Below are 17792 nucleotides of genomic sequence, written 5' to 3'. Positions count from 1 at the left end.
GCTATTTTACAATATTGTGGGATATTTTGAGAGCTTTATTAGGATTGCAAATGAAATCTGCATTAAATATTTGTTTCTCCATATCTTGTATAGAGGAAGTAAAAGAAAGTCTCTCTCAAGATAAAACAACTTTCCAAAAGCAGAGACAGCACGGGCACAAAGGCATGCATTTTTCTCCCAAACTGCTGGCAGCAGTGCCTGAAAGATCTATTCTCCATGTCTAGAGACTGCCTGAAATACTGGAAAGTTTTGCAGCCCCATAACCCAAATGGGCGCTGGGAGAAAAAACAGGAATTTAAATGCCATTTCATGCTGCAGTGTCAAGTAACAAGGACAAGTAAAGCGGTTTTTTAAAAAAGTCAAGTTTTTTGCAATTGTGTATTCCCAGTCCCCGTTCACAATTGTGTTTGAAAAGGGCAGGCTTCATACTTGTAAAAAAAAAAGTTGCAGTAAAACCAAAGTAGAAAATGGAAAAGGAAACTTACTAGAATTGAAGAGTTATCACAAGCACTTATTGAAAATAGCTACTACTGCAGCCAGCCTGATGATGATGATGAGGATAAGTATAAGTGAGTCTCTTAATGGAAGCCTGACCTGATCCTGTGTTTTTCAAAACTTGCCAATTTCTAATTGGTTCAGTCTCAGTCAATTCTTCTTCCTTTCTCCATGAGTTTTTTCACAACTTTGTCAGGAGATACATCTGTAATTTTGAGATACACTGTCTCAAAGATTATGAAAGTCTCTTAAATTAGTTCATAAAAGGTTGTTAGGTTAGCTGTTGAACAAAGATGTTGATTGTTCATTGTTTGTCATTAAAGTACTAGCTAAGATTTTCCTCATATGCTAACACTGAAGATATGTTACGTTGTGTGCTTTGTTCACATGTCACCCTTGGCTAATTGACATTGGATGTTTCATCCTTAATCAATTTTTTGCAGTTTGTCGTGATAGGTTGCCATTGTCCTCCACCCTTCAGGGGTAAGCTGAGAAGACAGATCCCATGTCTACCTTAGCAGAAATAGAAATTGAATTTGTGCTATTGACACTGTTTTGAGCTATATGCCAGACATGTAGTCAACTGAGCTAGCCAGTCCCAAATGACCGAACCAGCTGTGGCATTGCACACTATCTGCTCTCTGGGAAAAGGGTTTTGTTTCAGGATGGAGCAGATATTCACAATCACATGCCATGAGAACACAATCACATGCCATCTAAACCTCTTTGTTTCAGGGAGTATAATGCAAAATCAGATTCTAACCTTGCCCGTTTTCTAAAAATGCATCTCACTTGATCAGGAATGAGAGGCTGCTCTATTTTGCTTTCCTTTGTCTAAACATAAGCATTGAAATCAGTTGTAGAACCACTTGCATTCTGCAAGTTGAAATTGTTTATTATATTTCTGGAAGGAGTTGATGCATATGTGAAACATACTTTATTTTCTGTTCACCCTTGATTACACTGGCTGTCTTGTATATTGTTTTAGTGACTTTATACAGGTTAACAAAGCTTTAGAAAGGAGTGTGATATAGAGAAGGTTTACCAGGATGTTAATAAGACAAAGTAAAATCACAGGTGGGATAGAGGGGGACCAGTAAATGTGGCATACTTGGATTTCCAAAGTCATTTGATAAGGTGCCACATCAAAGCTTGCTGCGCAAGATCACATGGTGTGGGGGTAACATATTAGTACTGATAAATGGTTGATTAGCTAATAGAAAGCAGAGGTAGGGATAAGTGTGTCTTTTGTGGGCTGCAGCCACTGCACTGCAACAGACACCAGTAGTGGGACTGTAGCTATTTGTACTATGTAAATGATTTGGATGAGGGGGTCCAAATAAATGGTAGCTAAGCTAGTCCATGATGTCAAGATAGGTTGGAAAGTAAGTTGTCGAGAGGAAGTATTGAGTCTGCACAGTGATATCGACAGGTTGAACGAGTGGTCAAACATTTAGCAGATAGAGTATAATGGAGGTAATATGGGTAATTTCAACAAGAAGACAAGAAAAACAGTGTACTGTTTAAATATAGTGAGATTGTAGAACTTCGTGGTTGAGAGAAATCTGGGTACGCTGTGTATAGCAGGAAGTGAAGACTGCAGATTTTGGAGATCAGCGCGAGGATCTGGTGCTTGAAAAGCACACCAGGTCAGGCAGCATCTGAGGAGCAGTAGATTCAACGTTTCGGTGCATAAACCCTTCAGCAGGAAATCTCCTGATGAAGGGCTTATGCACGAAACGTCGATTCTCCTGATCCTCGGATGCTGCCTGAGCTGCTGTGCTGTTCCAGCACCACCCTCTCTTACATTGATATATGAACCTCATAATCTTACTACGCATATAGAGCAAAGGAAAAACAGTAAGTTTTTTTTTGCAATTGGTCTAAATTCTAAAAGTATGGAAGTTTTACTACAACTTTACAGGATGGTGGTGAGACCTGGAGTACTGTGTACAGTTTTTTTCCTGTTATTTGAAAGAAAATGTAGTTGCTTTAGAAGTAGTTTAGAGAATGTTAATTCGGCATATTTTGTGGGACAAAGAACTAGTGCCCATTGGAGTTTAGAAGTATGAGAGATGCTTGTATTGAAGCGCGGAAGATCCTGAGGGGACCGAATAGGATAGATACCTGCAGGATGTTTCATCTTGGGGAGAAGCGATTAAAATGAAAGGATGTAATTTAAGAATAAAAGGTCTCCCTTTTAAGACAGGAGAGAATTTTTTTTGTGAGTTCTTATTATATGAAATTCTCTTCCTCAGAAGTTGTGGAAGCTGGCTTTTTAAGTTATTCCAAGCTGAGTTAGGTTGGTGTTTTTGATATGTGAGGGAGTTGAGGATAGAACATGGTATTTCTAAAGGAAAATAGATCTGAGATCACAAGCAGATCAGCCACATCTTATTGAACGTTGGAGCAGGCTTGAAGGTTTTTCATATTCCTCTTAAGGTCCTTGTTCCTGTGTTACCATGGATGCAAGTCTTCAGGTATTAATAGGCTGGAAAAATCAGAACTATTGTCTTTGGAACAATAGGAATAGGTTAAGCAGTGATCCAACAAAAATATTCAAAATGATAGGAGGGGTAGAAGGGTCCCTGACATGAAGACACAGATTTAAAGTCATTGGGTAAAGATCTAGAGGGTATATAAAAAATGTTTTTACTGTTGTCAGGATATAACATGTTATGTAAATGATAGGTGGAAGTTAATACCATAGATAATCTTAAACAAGAGTGTTAATGAGGAACTTGAGGTTCCAGGCAAAATGGAGGCATGTGGGGCTGAACATGTCTGCTGCTTCAAATTACCAGCATAGATGGGGGCGGCACGGTGGCACAGTGGTTAGCACTGTTGCCTCACAGCGCCAGAGACCCGGGTTCAATTCCCGCCTCAGGCGACTGACTGTGTGGAGTTTGCACGTTCTCCCCGTGTCTGCGTGGGTTTCCTCCGGGTGCTCCGGTTTCCTCCGGTTTCCTCCCACAGTCCAAAGATGTGCAGGTCAGGTGAATTGGCCATGCTAAATTGCCCGTAGTGTTAGATATAGGGGTAAATGTAGGGGTATGGGTGGGTTGCGCTTCGGCGGGTCGGTGTGGACTTGTTGGGCCGAAGGGCCTGTTTCCATACTGTAATGTAATGTAATGTAATCTAATCTAATCAGATAGGATGATCCAACCGTGAAGTTGATTTCCGCGATTGTTTGCGCTCTCAGTGGCTTCCTGTGTATTTTCTCTATAGGTGGGTTCATGTTGTTTGTGCCCTTTACGTCCCTGGTGTGGCATTTGGAGATATCGACAAACTTCGGCCTGTTACTCTTACAGAAATGAACTATTCAAAATATGGTGCGAAGGTAAGACTATGTATTTCTGCGACAATAAAAATGTTCTTGTTTGTTTTCAAAAATCTGATACAAGGATTATTTTAAAACCGATTGCCAATAAATTGATTTAAAAGATAGACTAGAATATCCTTTATTGTCACGTGTACTCAAGTACAGGAATACAATGAAAAGGTTTTACAATGACTGCCTCTAATGGCACCATCTTAGGTGCAAGTACCGAGGTACAAATCTTGGATACAAAAGAGGGGAAGAAAGGAAAGTAGTAGCCATTTACAGTGTCTAAAATAAGTTAAAAATAAGACAGTTATAACATAGCTAAAGGATTGACATTACAGTCCGGTAAAGAATTTCAAATAGATGGTATATTGCAGCAGCTCAGCAAGCATATAGTCTGACCGCCTGTGCTAGGCCCCAGTCTGCTCCACACCAGCATTCAGTTGCACCAACGTATGTTGTGCTACTCTGGGACTCTGCTTTCCCCTCACGTTTGCTCTGGGACTGCTAAAATGAGAGGAAGAAAAGGGGAAAGAAGAGGTGGAGCAGAGGAGCTCCAGGAGGAGCATACTACTTTGCTGCCATCTTGCTGTATGGTAGCAGAGTAGAAAAAAGATCTTGGAGCAATCACCAGAGATTTACACTAAGTTTGGGTATACATACTTTAAAATATGACTGAGAACTTTGTGTGAAACATAATAGATTAGTGGTGCTGGAAAAGCACAGCAGTTCAGGCAGCATCCGAGGAGCAGTAAAATCGACGTTTCGGGCAAAAGCCCTTCATCAGGCATACAGGCAGAGTGCCTGAAGGGTGGAGAGATAGGTGTGAAACATAATGTACAACTCTGGTAGGTTTGCTTACAGGCTTTTTGGGCAAGGATCTTTCATCTCAAGACACCCAACATCAGGAATTACGTGCCTTTGGAAATCTGCTGACTCCTGTCTTGCACCATCACTCACTGTGCATGGGTTCCTTCTTGATTCAAGGGCCAAGAGGTGATTTAGTACTGTCAGTAAACACTGCTTTCCCAGATTAGTATATTTGCTGACCTCTGAATGACTGGCCAACACTTGACCAGCCCTTCCAAATGCCTGTGATCACAGTGGAAGACTGGCAGCTGACTCGTCAAAACCTTGAGATCTGTAAATGCAGTAGGCCTTCCCAAAAGGTAGGCAGCTGAAGCCCCCTTCACCTTATACAGCATTCTGTCCATAGACTCTGTGCTTTTATTTGCCAGACCTATTGAGATGAAAGCAAATTTTCCATATAGTATTGGTTATTTTGTATGAATTCTATATATGAACCATAAAGTCTTTGCTTCTTTACACTTTCTAACTTCTCAACATTTAGAAAATAATCCCATTTCTTCTCGACTGTAACAAAATATGGTGGAAAACTACACACTTCTCTAGATTTGAATTGCATCTGGTCTATTTTTTACCTTTTATCTTAACCTATAATTTCCCTTTTCTACTGTCTGCTTCCAACCACTTCGTGATAGTATCTTGGCGTCAACACCAAACTTAGTTATTAATGTTCGACCCACTGCATTTGGCAGTTCTTGAGTCTTGAAGATGGACGGCTTCAAAAGTGCATGTGATCCAGGCTGATGCTGCCAATGCAGCACTGAGGGAATGATGCATCGTCTTAGTATTTTTTCGGTGAGATATTGAACTGAAGTCCAGCCTGTCCTCTTGGTGTGAAACATCTTCTGACAGAATTCACAAGATCACTGGTGTTTGCTCAGATGTCATGGACTATTTTATCTCAACCAACACCAAAAATTGATTAATTGATTACTGATTTGTTGCAACGTAACACTGACTACATTGTAAAAGCATGCCATTGTCTGTAATGTACTTTAATATCCCAGAGTGATGCAGCAAAAGTGCAAGTCTTTTCACTTAATGCCACTTTCTTTTGTATGTGCCATTCCCTATTCCTCCTCCTCATTTATTGACATGTACATACTGTAAACCAGAGACCAGAGTGCACATCCTGAGTGGACACTGCTTAGCCGCAACCATCCAGTTGGATTACGCACATTCTCAGTGTTATGTTTCTCTTACCCCTTTAACCAATTTCCGAGCAATGCAGTTTGTTTTATTGTCACCTGTCTCTTGTGTGGGTCCTTAACAAATGTGTTCATAATAATGTCCATAGACAATTCCTTACATGCCATGTTAGTGACTTTCTCAAAAAAATTAAACTAGATTACATTCTTAAATAAATCTGAAATAAAAACCAAATGCTGGAGAAACTTTGCAGGTCTGGCAGCATCTGAGAAACTTCTGTTTTCAAGAAGAAATGAAGTTAATTGTTAACATTCCTGGTGGAGTTTGACTCTTCCTTGGAGCACTGGTGTTCTGAAGAAGAATCAAACATCAATTCTGTTTCTCCTTGCACAGATGCTACAGACCTGCTAAGGTTCTCCAGCATTTTCTGTTTTTATGTTCTATATTGCTATTTTTAATAAAGCATTCTGAATTACTTTATGGTTAATGAGCCAGTTTCTTAGCTATTCCTTGGTTCTTAGCTGTTCCCTAAGTAAACTATAAATGATAATACAGGAAACATTGTTTTAGCTGGCACCTTATGAACTGGAATTCTCTAAACTAGCAAAAATTATATACCTCAAATACCTGAAGTTTTCTGTATTATCCCCGTGATCTCCATGATGTCTGAGTAGTCAGTTGAGGGTGTGAATAAGAAAGCTGTCTGCTGGTAAATTTTACTTAAGGTAAAATTGCATTATTGTTTAAATCATTTATACTCTAAAGAAAGTATAACAGTGATGTGTAAACCTGCTGCATGATGTTTCTATTACTTAGTATGTATTTTTACATTGATTATGTGGACCTCTTGATTAACTGGAATATTTGATTGACCAGCAAACTCCTGGTTTCATCGGTGCTGATTAGTAAAAAGTTTGCTATATATGCAAGACAGTCACAATGACTAATTGTCACTCATTTATTCAGAAATATTGCAGAACAAATTTGTCCTGATAGTTGGTGTTCTGGCTCCTATTGTAAAGGTTGCAGCCCTTTCTAACTATTTAGCTTGTTCTTTTACTTGAATAATGTTTGAATAAAGACATTTTTCTTAACTTGTGCAGTGACATTGGCATGTGGCCTTCATACAGTACTATCTAGTGCATCGGTTTCTGTATAAATTACAGGGCGAGAGTGATCGGTTTCATGATTCTTGTTAAGTAATTAGTTAATTTTTACTTCGCATTGGTTATAATGGTGCACATTTCTAGACCAGTATCTTTGTTTCATTAGTTTATCACTCATTGCTAGTTGTCAAAAGGTATTTCAATATTACAGTTGGTATATGTACATTTCGGAAGAAGTTTTGAAAAAAAACAAATTAAAAATCCTTTTATAATGAGTAGTTTTAGGCTTTTTACTTTATTGGCTATTCTTTGAAGTAAACAATTTAACTTGAATGCTCTCTCAAACTCATTTTTCATTGTGTTAAATAATCAGTACCATTTCAGAATATTCTAAGCATGTAGTGCGTGTTCTCCATCAACCCAGTCATGACAGTATTCTCATGTGCATGCTTGTTACATAATTTCTGCTGAATCATTCAAGCTTGGTTAAGCTACAATGCTTAGAGGACTTCCTGACTGATTTTCTTCTTTTGTTTGTTCAGGAGTGTAGTTTATGTGAAGACATGCGATTTGCTCGAACTGGAGTGTGCGTAAGCTGTGATGCTGGTATGTGCAGAGCGTATTTCCATGTCACTTGTGCTCAAAGAGAAGGGCTACTTTCCGAAGCAGCTGCTGAAGAGGTGAACCCACATTTACAGTTGTCCTGTTTCCCACTTTCCCTCTTCTCCTTCGAATAGCTGAGAATAAATGTCTGTCATAACGTGCCTTCCAAATAATGTTTTTTGTTTATTAGCTACATTTAAATGTCATTTTAAAGAGCTGCTATGTATATCATTGACCTTCATATTGCTACACAAAATGGCTTATTAAAGTCTGAATAAAGAAATAAATGATGAGGAAGCAATGACTACACGTAATTAACATGAGAAAGCATTACTGTTTTAACTTTAATTTTTGACACTAAAACATTAGAATTATTGACCAGTGTTCTTGTTCAATAGTTTATCATTTGTTGGTTGTCGAAAGGTATTTCAATATTAGACCAGATATATGCACGTTTAGGAACAATTTTTGTCGAAACATAAATTCAAATCCAAGATCGTTATACATTGAGCAGTTTTAGGACTTCTATTTTATTAGTTGCTCTTTGATGTACGGTTTGCAATTTAACTTGAATACTCTCAAAACCCCATTTTTCATTCTACTGAATAATCATTAACATTTCAGAATATGAAACAACATATCTATAAGCATTTAAGAGCTTATTTTGATGGCAATTTGTATGATGTTCATTTGTTGGCAGTCACATGACTATGATTGTTTATCTAGAAAATTCCAAGTCACTGGCCATGACTTCTATGGGTCTCTGCGTTGTTGATGAGCTTGATCCTATAGCTATATCAGCAACTATGCATTTGGCTGGTATTTCTGGGAAGTGGAATTGGTCCTTGCCCTCAATTAATGGTATTTCTCAGGTGGCTCTTTCCATATTTCCTCTTGCCAATGTGTGTTCTCGATGAATTGTGCCCTTTCATAGAGGAGGTTCCTCCAAGTCAATTTCTTCTAAATGAATGCCTACCAGGCATTGATATCAGCATTGCATTCCTTGACTTAGGTCTTCAGGGAGCCTTTGAAGTACTTTCTTGGTCCTTCCCTCACATGGGTGGGCCAGTGGAGTTGACTTTGGATGGTTATTGACTTCAATGTTCTAGTTAGTGCCTCGCAAAATAACCCGGGTGTTAGAACGTCAGTCCTTTCAGCCGATGCAGAGAACCCATCTCAAACAGCATTGATAGTATTTATTCAGGGTCTTTCAGAATTATGAAGAAGAATTGAAAGAATAGCTGCCTTAAATACATGGCTCTTGGTTTCAGTACAGTTGTTATGGTCATTGGTGACTCTCGTAGTTAGGTGTCCGAAGGTGACACTACTAGACTGGATGCCATATTGGAATCTACATTGATGTCAGCCTCAGATGTGAGGTAGCTTCCCAGGTAGGGGAAATGCTCCGTATGTGGGAGAATTTCTCTTTTGATTTTGTGTAAATTTTATTCACTCATAGAGTGTCGGAGTTGATGGTTGGTCATTGTTTATTATCTGTCCCTAGTTGTGCTTGAGAAGGTGATGGTGAGCTGCATTCTTGAGCTGCTACAGACTATATGCTGTAGGGAGACCCACAAAACTGAAAGGGACGAAATTCCTGGATTTTGACCCAGCGACAGTGAAGGAACACCCATATGTCAAGTCAGGATGGTGACTGGCTTCAAGGGAAAAGTGTAAGGTGGTAATGTTCCCATGTATCTGTTAGATGGAAGTGGTTGAGGTTTTGGAGGGTGCTGTCGAATGATTTTTGGTGAATTTCTGCAGTGCATCTTGTAGATAGTATGCACTGCTGCTACTAAGCATTGGTGTTTGAGGCAATGGATGTTTGTGGATGTGGTGCCAATCAAGCAGGCTACTTTGTCCTGGATTGCCTCAAGCTGCTTGAGGGTTATTGGAGCTGCATTTATCCAGGCAAATTCAGAACATGCCATCTCACTGATGACTTGTGCATTGCAGATGGTAGACAAGCTTTTGGAGTGATGGGTTTCTTGCTACAGTTTGCCTAGCCTCTTACCTGTTCATGTAGCCACTATGGTGAGTTCAACTGAGTTTCTGGTCAATACTGAACTCGAGAATGTGATAATGGTGGATTCAGTACTGCTACTGCCATTGAAAGTCAAGGGACATTGATTACTTTGTCTTTTGTTGGAGATGGCCATTTCTTGGCAATTTTGTGTGGCGCAAATGTTACTTGCTACTTTTCAGCCCAAGCCTGGATATTGTCCACTTTATGTTGCATCTGAAGGCGGACTAATTCAATATCTGAGGGGTCACGGATTATACTGAACATTATGCAATCATGCGCAACCATCTTCACTTCTGATCTTTTGATGGAGAGAAGCAGGTGAAGATATTTGGGCTTGAGACATTACTCTGAGGAACGCCTGCAACAATGTTTTGTAGTTGAGATGACTGACTTACAACAACCACAACTATCTTCCGATCCACGGAGTATGATTCCAACCAGTGGAGAATATACCCCTATTAGGGCTCCTGAATGCCACCCTCAATCAAATGCGACCTTGAGGTGAAGGGCTGGCTCTTTCCCACCTCATCTCTAGAAATTGAACTCAATTGACCATATTTGAATCAAAGTCCTAATAAGGTCAGGAGCTGAGTGGTATTTGCACTCTATGAGAGAGCATCTGTGAGAAAATTATTACTAGGCAAGTACTGCTTGATAGTACTTTTGTTGGCACCTTCCATCACTTTAACTGATGATCAAAAGTATATTGCTGAGAGAGTAATTGGCTGGGTCGGATTTTTCCTGCTTTTGGTTTACAGAAAGTATCTGGGCAATTTTTCATATTTTTGGGTAGATGCAAGTGTGGTAAGCTGTACTGAACAGTTTAGCCAGGGTGTCGCAAGTTCTAGAATACAAGTCTTCAGTACTGTTTCTAGATGTTGCCTTTACAGTACCAGTGCCTCCAATTGTTTCTTGACATCATGTAGAGTAAATCAAATTGGCTGAAAACGGGGATCACGGAAGGAGGTTGAGTTGCATCGTCCACTGTGCAATTCTGGCTGAAGATTGTTGTAAATACTCCAGCCTTATCTTTAGCACTGATAGACTGAACTCTTCTAGGGGTATTTGTGGAGCTGCCTCGTCCAATGAGTTATTTGATTGTCCACCACCATTCATGACTGGATGTTTCAAGACTGCAGAGCTTAGATCTGATTTGATGATTGTGGGATCACTTATCTTTGACTGTTATGTGGTGCTTCTGCTATTTGGTATGCAAATAATCCTGTTTGGTAGCTTCACCACGTTAACATCTCATTTTCAGGGGATGCTTGGTGTTGCTCCTGGCATGCCCTACCGCACTCTCTATTGAACCACTGTTGATCTCCTGGCTTGATGGTAATGGGAGATTTGCTGGGCCTTGAGGTTGAAGATTGTGTTGGAGAATGATTTTGCTGCTATTGATGGTCCACAGTATCTCATGGATGCCCAGTCTTGTATTGCTGGATCTGTTCAAAGTTAGTCCCATTAAGCACTGTAATTGTGCCATGCAACACAGTGGTGAGTATTTTCAATGCAAAGATGGGATTTTGACTCCACAAGACTGTGTGTTAGTTACTCAGTCTAATTCTTAATAGATCCAGATCTTACTGGAGGGTTAGATCTCAACTTGCCCTTGAATGAATGAATAAAGTCATCTTGGGATTGAGCCTGAGACCAATTTTTCGGTATGCTGCCATAAGGGCATTAAGCAAGGATTGAAGTTTCTCTCCCAAGAGAGCGGAGATGATGTTGTCATCCACATACTGAAATTTCATGAATGATGTCACTGTCATTTTCTTCTTGGATTTCATCTTGTTGAGAGTGAAAAGTTTTACATCTGATGGCAGACAATGTCCACCCCACTTGTTCTTGACAAGGTGAAGAATTTTGGCGATGAAGATAGAGAATAGTGTGGGGGTGATGACAGACCTCTGCTTGCTTCCTGTCTTAATGCCAATGAAGAAGCTGAAGATATTTGGACTTGGGACATTACTTTGAGGAACGCTTGCAACGATGTCTTGAGATGACTGACTTACAACAATCACAACTATCTTCCTATATACCAAGTATGACTCCAACCAGTGGAGAATTTATCCCTGTTAGGGCTCCTGGATGCCACCCTCAATCAAATGCGATCTTGATGTGAAGGGCTGGCTCTCTCCCACCTCATCTCTGGGATTCAACTCATTTGTCCATGTTTGAATCAAAGTTGTAATAACGTCAGGAGCTGAATGGCATTTGCACTCAGTTTGTTCCATTAAGCACAGTGAACATGCCATGCAGCACATTGAAGAGAATTTTCAATGCACAAATGGGACTTTGACTCCACAAGACTGTGTGTTGGTCACTCTTACTGCTATTGTCATAGATTGGTGAGGATGAGATTAAGTATGTTTTTCCTTATTGGTTTCCTCACCACCTGCTGCAGACCCAGTCTAATTCTTAATAGATCCAGATTGGTACTACTGGTGAGGACTGTCACCCTCATCCACACGGTGGAGACAGAGGATGTTGATAAATTTCTCTGGACAGCTAACCTCTGACAGTGTCTTCCATAGCATTTCCTGATCAACTGTGCCAAAAGCCTTGATCAAATTGATGAATCCCATGTAGAGTGGCTTGTAGGATGAAATTTTTGAATACTTGGAAGTGCAAAGAAAAATAGAACAAAGGTAGCATGGTTTCATGAAGGGGAGATCATGTGTGACAAATGTTAGAATTCTTTGAGGAGGTAACGAGCAGGTTAGACAAAGGAGAGCCAATGGATGTTATCTAGTTGGACTTCCAGAATGCGTTTGACAAGGTACTGCACAGGAAACTGCTGAGTAAGATAAAAGCTCATGGTGTTAGATGCAAGGTACTAGCATGGGTACTGGCAGAAAGTAGAGAATGGGGATCAAAGGGTCCTTCTCAGGATGGCAGCTGGTGACTAGTGGAGTTTATACATTAATGGTGTAAATGAAGGAACCAAATGTATTCTGGCTTAGTTTGCAGATGATTCAAAGATAGATGGAGGGACAGTTTGTGTTGAGGAGGTGGCAGGCTGCAGAAGAATTTAGACAGGTTGGGAGAGTGGGCAAAGAAGTGGCAGATGGAATACAATGTGGGAAAGTGTGAGATCATGCATTTTGGTAGGAAGAATAGAAGCATGGGGAAAGTTTCTAAATGGGGAAACAAATTAGAAATCTGAAGAGCAAAGGGACTTGGGAGTCCTCGTCTAGGTTTCTCTGAAGGTTAACTTGCTGGTTGAGTCAATAGTTAGGAAGGCAAATATAATGTTGGCATTTATTTCAAGAGGACTAGAATATAGAGGCAGGTTCATACTCATGAGGCTTCGAAGGCTCTGATCAGACCACATTTAGAATGTTGTGAGCAATTTTGATCCCCGTATCTTAAGAAGGATGTACTGGCCCTGGAATGGGTCCAGAGAAGGCTCATGAGAATGATTCCCAGGAATGAAAAGCTTCAGATATGTGGAAAGTTTGATGCCTCTGGGTCTATACTCCATGAAGTTTAGAAAGGATGAGGGGATCTAATTGAAACTTAGAGTACTGAAAGGCCTGGATAGGATGGATGTTGGGAAGATGTTTCCATTACCAGAAGAGACTAGGACCTGAAGACAGAGTCTTGGAGTAAAGGGCAGACTCTTTAGAATGGAGATGAGGGGAAACTTTTTCAGCCAGAGAGTGGTGAATCTTTTGAATTAATTGCCACAGAAGGCCACAATTTTGAGTATGTTTAAGACAGAGCTAGAAAGGTTCTTGATTGTTAAGGGAATCAAAGGTTACAGGGAGAAGGCAGGTGAATGGTGTTGAGAAACTTATCAGCCATTATTGAATGGTGGAGCAGACTCAGATGGGCCGAATGGCCAGTTTCTGCTCCTATGGCTTTGGTTGGTGTTGCCCTCGCGTTTCTCTGAGAGTTGTCAGACATAGAATAAGATTTAATGTGGAAATTATGCCTTTGTTGTGCATGTGTCTGTCATTGTAGAAGTTAAAACTAAACTATCTGCTCTGCATCAGTAAAGTTCAGCAAAACATTACATTAATACTAAGTGAAAGCCATGTTTTTCTTTAAAGATGACAGTCTTCATTAGGCAAAAACCTGCTCTCATTTTAATTATCAAATTGCAAATGGTGGTTCATTGTTGAACTTGGCATAAATTTTGTGTACTTCAGTGTGGTAGAAATGTCACCTCCATTTCAGTTTTAAACTGCACAAGCTTTAATGTTGAGAACATTATGTGACTGGCTCCTAGTCTGACACTAAAGCACTTTGATTTACAATTTCAAGATCCATTATTATACGTTTTCCTTATTGCTGAATTTCACATCATTTGCATCTGTAAAACCTTATTTATTAGTTGTTTGCTTATCGTCACTGATACTTTCATAAGTTTTCATTTGGTTTCTTTGTTGCTCAATTTCATCTTAGGAGCACTAGATCAGCCATCAGATATCAGTTTTTTTATATTGTCCATGGGTTGTGGGTATCAATGGCTTGGCCAAAATTTATTGTTCATCACTAGTTGAGATTAACTCCCTAGTTAAGAAACATTGTTGTGAGTCTGGAGTCACATGTCAGGCAGACTACTTCAGAACAGCAGAGTTCCTTCGGTTAAAAAAAAACTGGCTGGAGTTTTCCAACAATCAACATTGGCTAGATGGTAGCCATTAGTCCAGCTTGTTTTCAGATTCTGGACTTTATTGAAATCAGTTTTCACTATGTGCCATGTTTCGCTTCAAACCCGTTTGCCCAGAAGATTAGCCTGGAGTTCTGGATTGATAGTCCAGTAACATTACCACTATGCTACTACCTCTATTTTCGTACAACTAACAAAAAAAATGATAAATCAATAGTTATCCACCTCTCTTTGAATACACTGCTTGTGTGTTTAAACAGCAGCATAAAGATTCAAAGAGATTTATCCTTGAGATTTAGATGGAGTCAGTTGATTTTCAGGCAGGGCAGGATGTAGAAGTGTTAATCTCGTTGGCCTTAAAAAAGGCAAGTGCTCTAGTTCCTCCTTGCTAATTCTGTGATATCTATTGTGAAGTTTTTGATTTTTAGTGGCGGGAAAGTTTGACCACTTAAGAGCAGTGCATGGTGTAATCGTTGACACTGGCCTTTCATTTCTGCAACCTGGAATCACTCCAGTCATGATTAGTAAAATAACATGCTTTCGCATGTGGTGGTGTAGTAATGTTAATTTTTGAAAAAAGTTAATAGAGTAAAATATCAGTAAGCATGTCTGTCAAACTGACACTGTCATAAAAATGTCCTTGCTGTCCTTGTTTGTTTTAATCTATACGTGACTCCAGTTTCACATACACTTGAATATTTGATTGTTAGTTGTTCCTGAAGTACCCTAGTAAACCATTCATTATGCTAAGAATAGGTAAGATATATTATGTTGGCCAGTGAGTCCATCTCCCAAGAATGAATTAAAGCTGTAGTAAATGCCTGAGAGCAGGAGACTGAGAGTAAGTAAGGTGAAGTGACTGAACTACTGATGCAGTCTATTGCTGATTATCCTTTTGCATTAAAAACTCTGTTATCCAGTCTAAAGAACATTAATAACAGCAAGTGTGAATTTAGTGCCTAAACATAAAAATATCAAATAACTTGAATTAAATAATTTTAAATTAAGAGTAGATTGTATTGTCTTGAAAAGTTTTGATGCAAAGGTTGAAAGAAATGAGAGACCAGAAACAGGAATCCAGAAAGTTGAAGTATGATAGGGATGGAACAATAGGTTAAATGAGATCTTCACTAATTTTCCTAAACGCCTAGTTTGTTTAGCTTCATCATATTATAACCTTCTCATCTTGCGTGCCAATCTTGTGAACCTTTGTAATCCTGGTTCCAAAACAAGTATAGCCTGCCTTTAATATTATGACCAGACTACAGACAATACTCTGGATGTGGTCTCATCATGCTCTTTAGCAATACATGTTTATTCTTGTGCTTCAAAGCAAATGCGGTAAAAGCTAACATCATTTGAACAGCAGAATATAAGAAATAGGAGATACAGTGGGCTTTTGAGCAGACACTTTGAGCCTGTACCACAATTTATTAAAATCATCGTTGCTTTGATTTGTGGCCTTAAACATAGTTTATTTCCTAGTTGCCAGAATTGTTGACTTTGAATTGCAAATATGACCTTTTTTAAGTGACCAATTTTTTGCCAAATCATTTAATCTATCTTTAACCCTTTGCAGAGTACTTGTACCCTCTTCACAACTTTCTCCTAACCAATGTTTATATTGTCACAAATTTGATTACAATGCAGTTGGTTACTTCATCTAAGTCATTAATGTGGACTGCAAACAAGTGAAGCTCCAGCATTCCCCAGTTATAACTCTTCGAGGAGAAAGTGAGGTCTGCAGATGCTGGAGATCAAAGTTGAAACTTTATTGCTGGAACAGCACAGCAGGTCAGGCAGCATCCAGGGAACAGGAGATTCGACGTTTCGGGCACAGGCCCTTCTTCAGGAACGGTTCCTGAAGAAGGGCCTGTGCCCGAAACGTCGAATCTCCTGTTCCCTGGATGCTGCCTGACCTGCTGCGCTGTTCCAGCAATAAAGTTTCAACCAGTTATAACTCACCAACTTGGAAAATGTCTCTTTACCCCATTCTGATCTTTCTGTCTGTCATCCAATCCAATATTCATGCTAATATATCACCTCCAACTCTATTAGTATTTACTTTGTTTATTAACATTTTATGACAGTTTATCATAGGTATTTTGGAACTCCAAATGCACTACAACTGTTGGTTCCCCTTCATCCATTATATTTGTTAAAGCCGCAAGCATGATTCAATTTATCAAATAACTTTCCCTTTTACAAACTCTGCCCGATAGTATTATGATTTTCTAAATTTCTTGCTCATACCTTTCAGTTGTTTTTTTGATTAGTGATTTGTCTTCCTAATTGCTTGTGCCTTTCTTATTGTTTTCTGTATCTGCACTAACTACTTGTGCTCCTGGTGGGAATATACTCAATTCTCTGCAAACATCAACATTTGTATGCTCCCCACAGTGGTGTGGGAGGTGAGGAGTAAGATCGTTTCTTTTCCAACAAAACTGAAGAACTTTCTTATCCCTCCACATTATACCTATTTTCTCGCCTATTTACCCACTCACTAAATCTGACTATATCTCCTTGCAGCATCTTTTTGTCCTCCTTTCAACCTGGGTTCCCATTTAACTTTGTATTGTGATGCATCAGTACATGTCTGTAAGTGATCCTATCTCTTTTAAATTACTGATGTAGATTTTAAAAAGCTGAAACGTTAGCACTGATTCTTACAGCACTTCATAGTCTGCCAACTCAAAACTGCTCCATTTATCCCTACTCTGTTTTCTATTCATTAACCTACCCTGTAGCCATGCTTATATATTACCCCCAACTTTAAGAGTCTTTATAGTAGATATTTACCTTTGTCTGACATTGAATTGCATTCTTTTTTTCAAAATCCGAGTATGTATATATTCCCCTTTGTCTTCTAGTTAAATCCTCAAACTGTGATGTTTTGTTCAACATAACTTCACTTTTGTTAAACAGTGTACAGTGTTTATGATCATCCTATGATTTTCTAAGTGCATTATTAAGACTTCCTTAATAGATTACAACAGATTCTTAGCAGGCTAACTGCCTATTTTCTCTTTCCCTCCTTACTCGAATGGTAGTATTGCATGCACGTTCCAATCTGCTGGTGTCACAGCAGAATTGAGGAAAGTGGAGAATCCTTATCAGCACATTTTATATCTATGTAACTCTCCTTTTGGAATTCAAGGATGCTGCCATCAAGCCTTCAGTATTTGTCAAATTTTAGTTCAAGCTACTCCAATACTTTATTATCTTAATTTCTTCCCTCTCAGCTCTCGGTTACCATCTTATTTCTGGTATGTAACTTACATCTTCCACTATGAAGACGTATGCAAAGTATTTGTTCAGTGTGCCATTTTCTAATTTTCCCATGGTAATTTTTCCTGCTTCTGCTTCTAAAGGGCTAATGGTTATCTACTTTTTTTATGATTTGGAGATGCCGGTGTTGGACTGGGGTGTACAAAGTTAAAAATCACACACCAGGTGATCACCTGATGTAGGAGCGTCGCTCCGAAAGCTAGTGTGCTTCCAATTAAACCTGTTGGACTATAACCTGGTGTTGTGTGATTTTTAACTTTGTACTTTTTTTATGTACTTGTCAAAATTCATGTCATATACTCTTAGTTTGCA

The 17792-nt window shown here is 39.3% G+C and overlaps 1 protein-coding gene across 13 annotated transcripts in view; it reads left to right on the top strand.

Annotated features, from left to right (window-relative positions):
- phf14 (PHD finger protein 14) overlaps positions 1-17792 on the top strand; it is a 303155-nt gene that overhangs the window by 64655 nt on the left and 220708 nt on the right. For all 13 annotated transcript variants that reach the window (XR_006311668.2, XR_015757178.1, XR_015757177.1 and 10 more), the window contains exons 6-7: positions 3724-3835; positions 7485-7622. Coding sequence is in view for 8 of the 13 variants with exons in the window: in XM_043689855.2 (XP_043545790.2) it covers positions 3724-3835; positions 7485-7622 (250 nt within the window). In the remaining 5 variants the exon portion in view is untranslated. The remainder of the gene's footprint in view (positions 1-3723; positions 3836-7484; positions 7623-17792) is intronic.

This window comes from Chiloscyllium plagiosum, unplaced genomic scaffold, assembly GCF_037043375.1.
Source record: "Chiloscyllium plagiosum isolate Xiang-an unplaced genomic scaffold, Cpla_swu_hap1 HiC_scaffold_5, whole genome shotgun sequence".
In the NCBI taxonomy this organism is placed as follows: domain Eukaryota; kingdom Metazoa; phylum Chordata; class Chondrichthyes; order Orectolobiformes; family Hemiscylliidae; genus Chiloscyllium; species Chiloscyllium plagiosum.
Note: the sequence above shows the minus strand (reverse complement) of the source record. Positions and strands in the feature narration are given on the sequence as shown.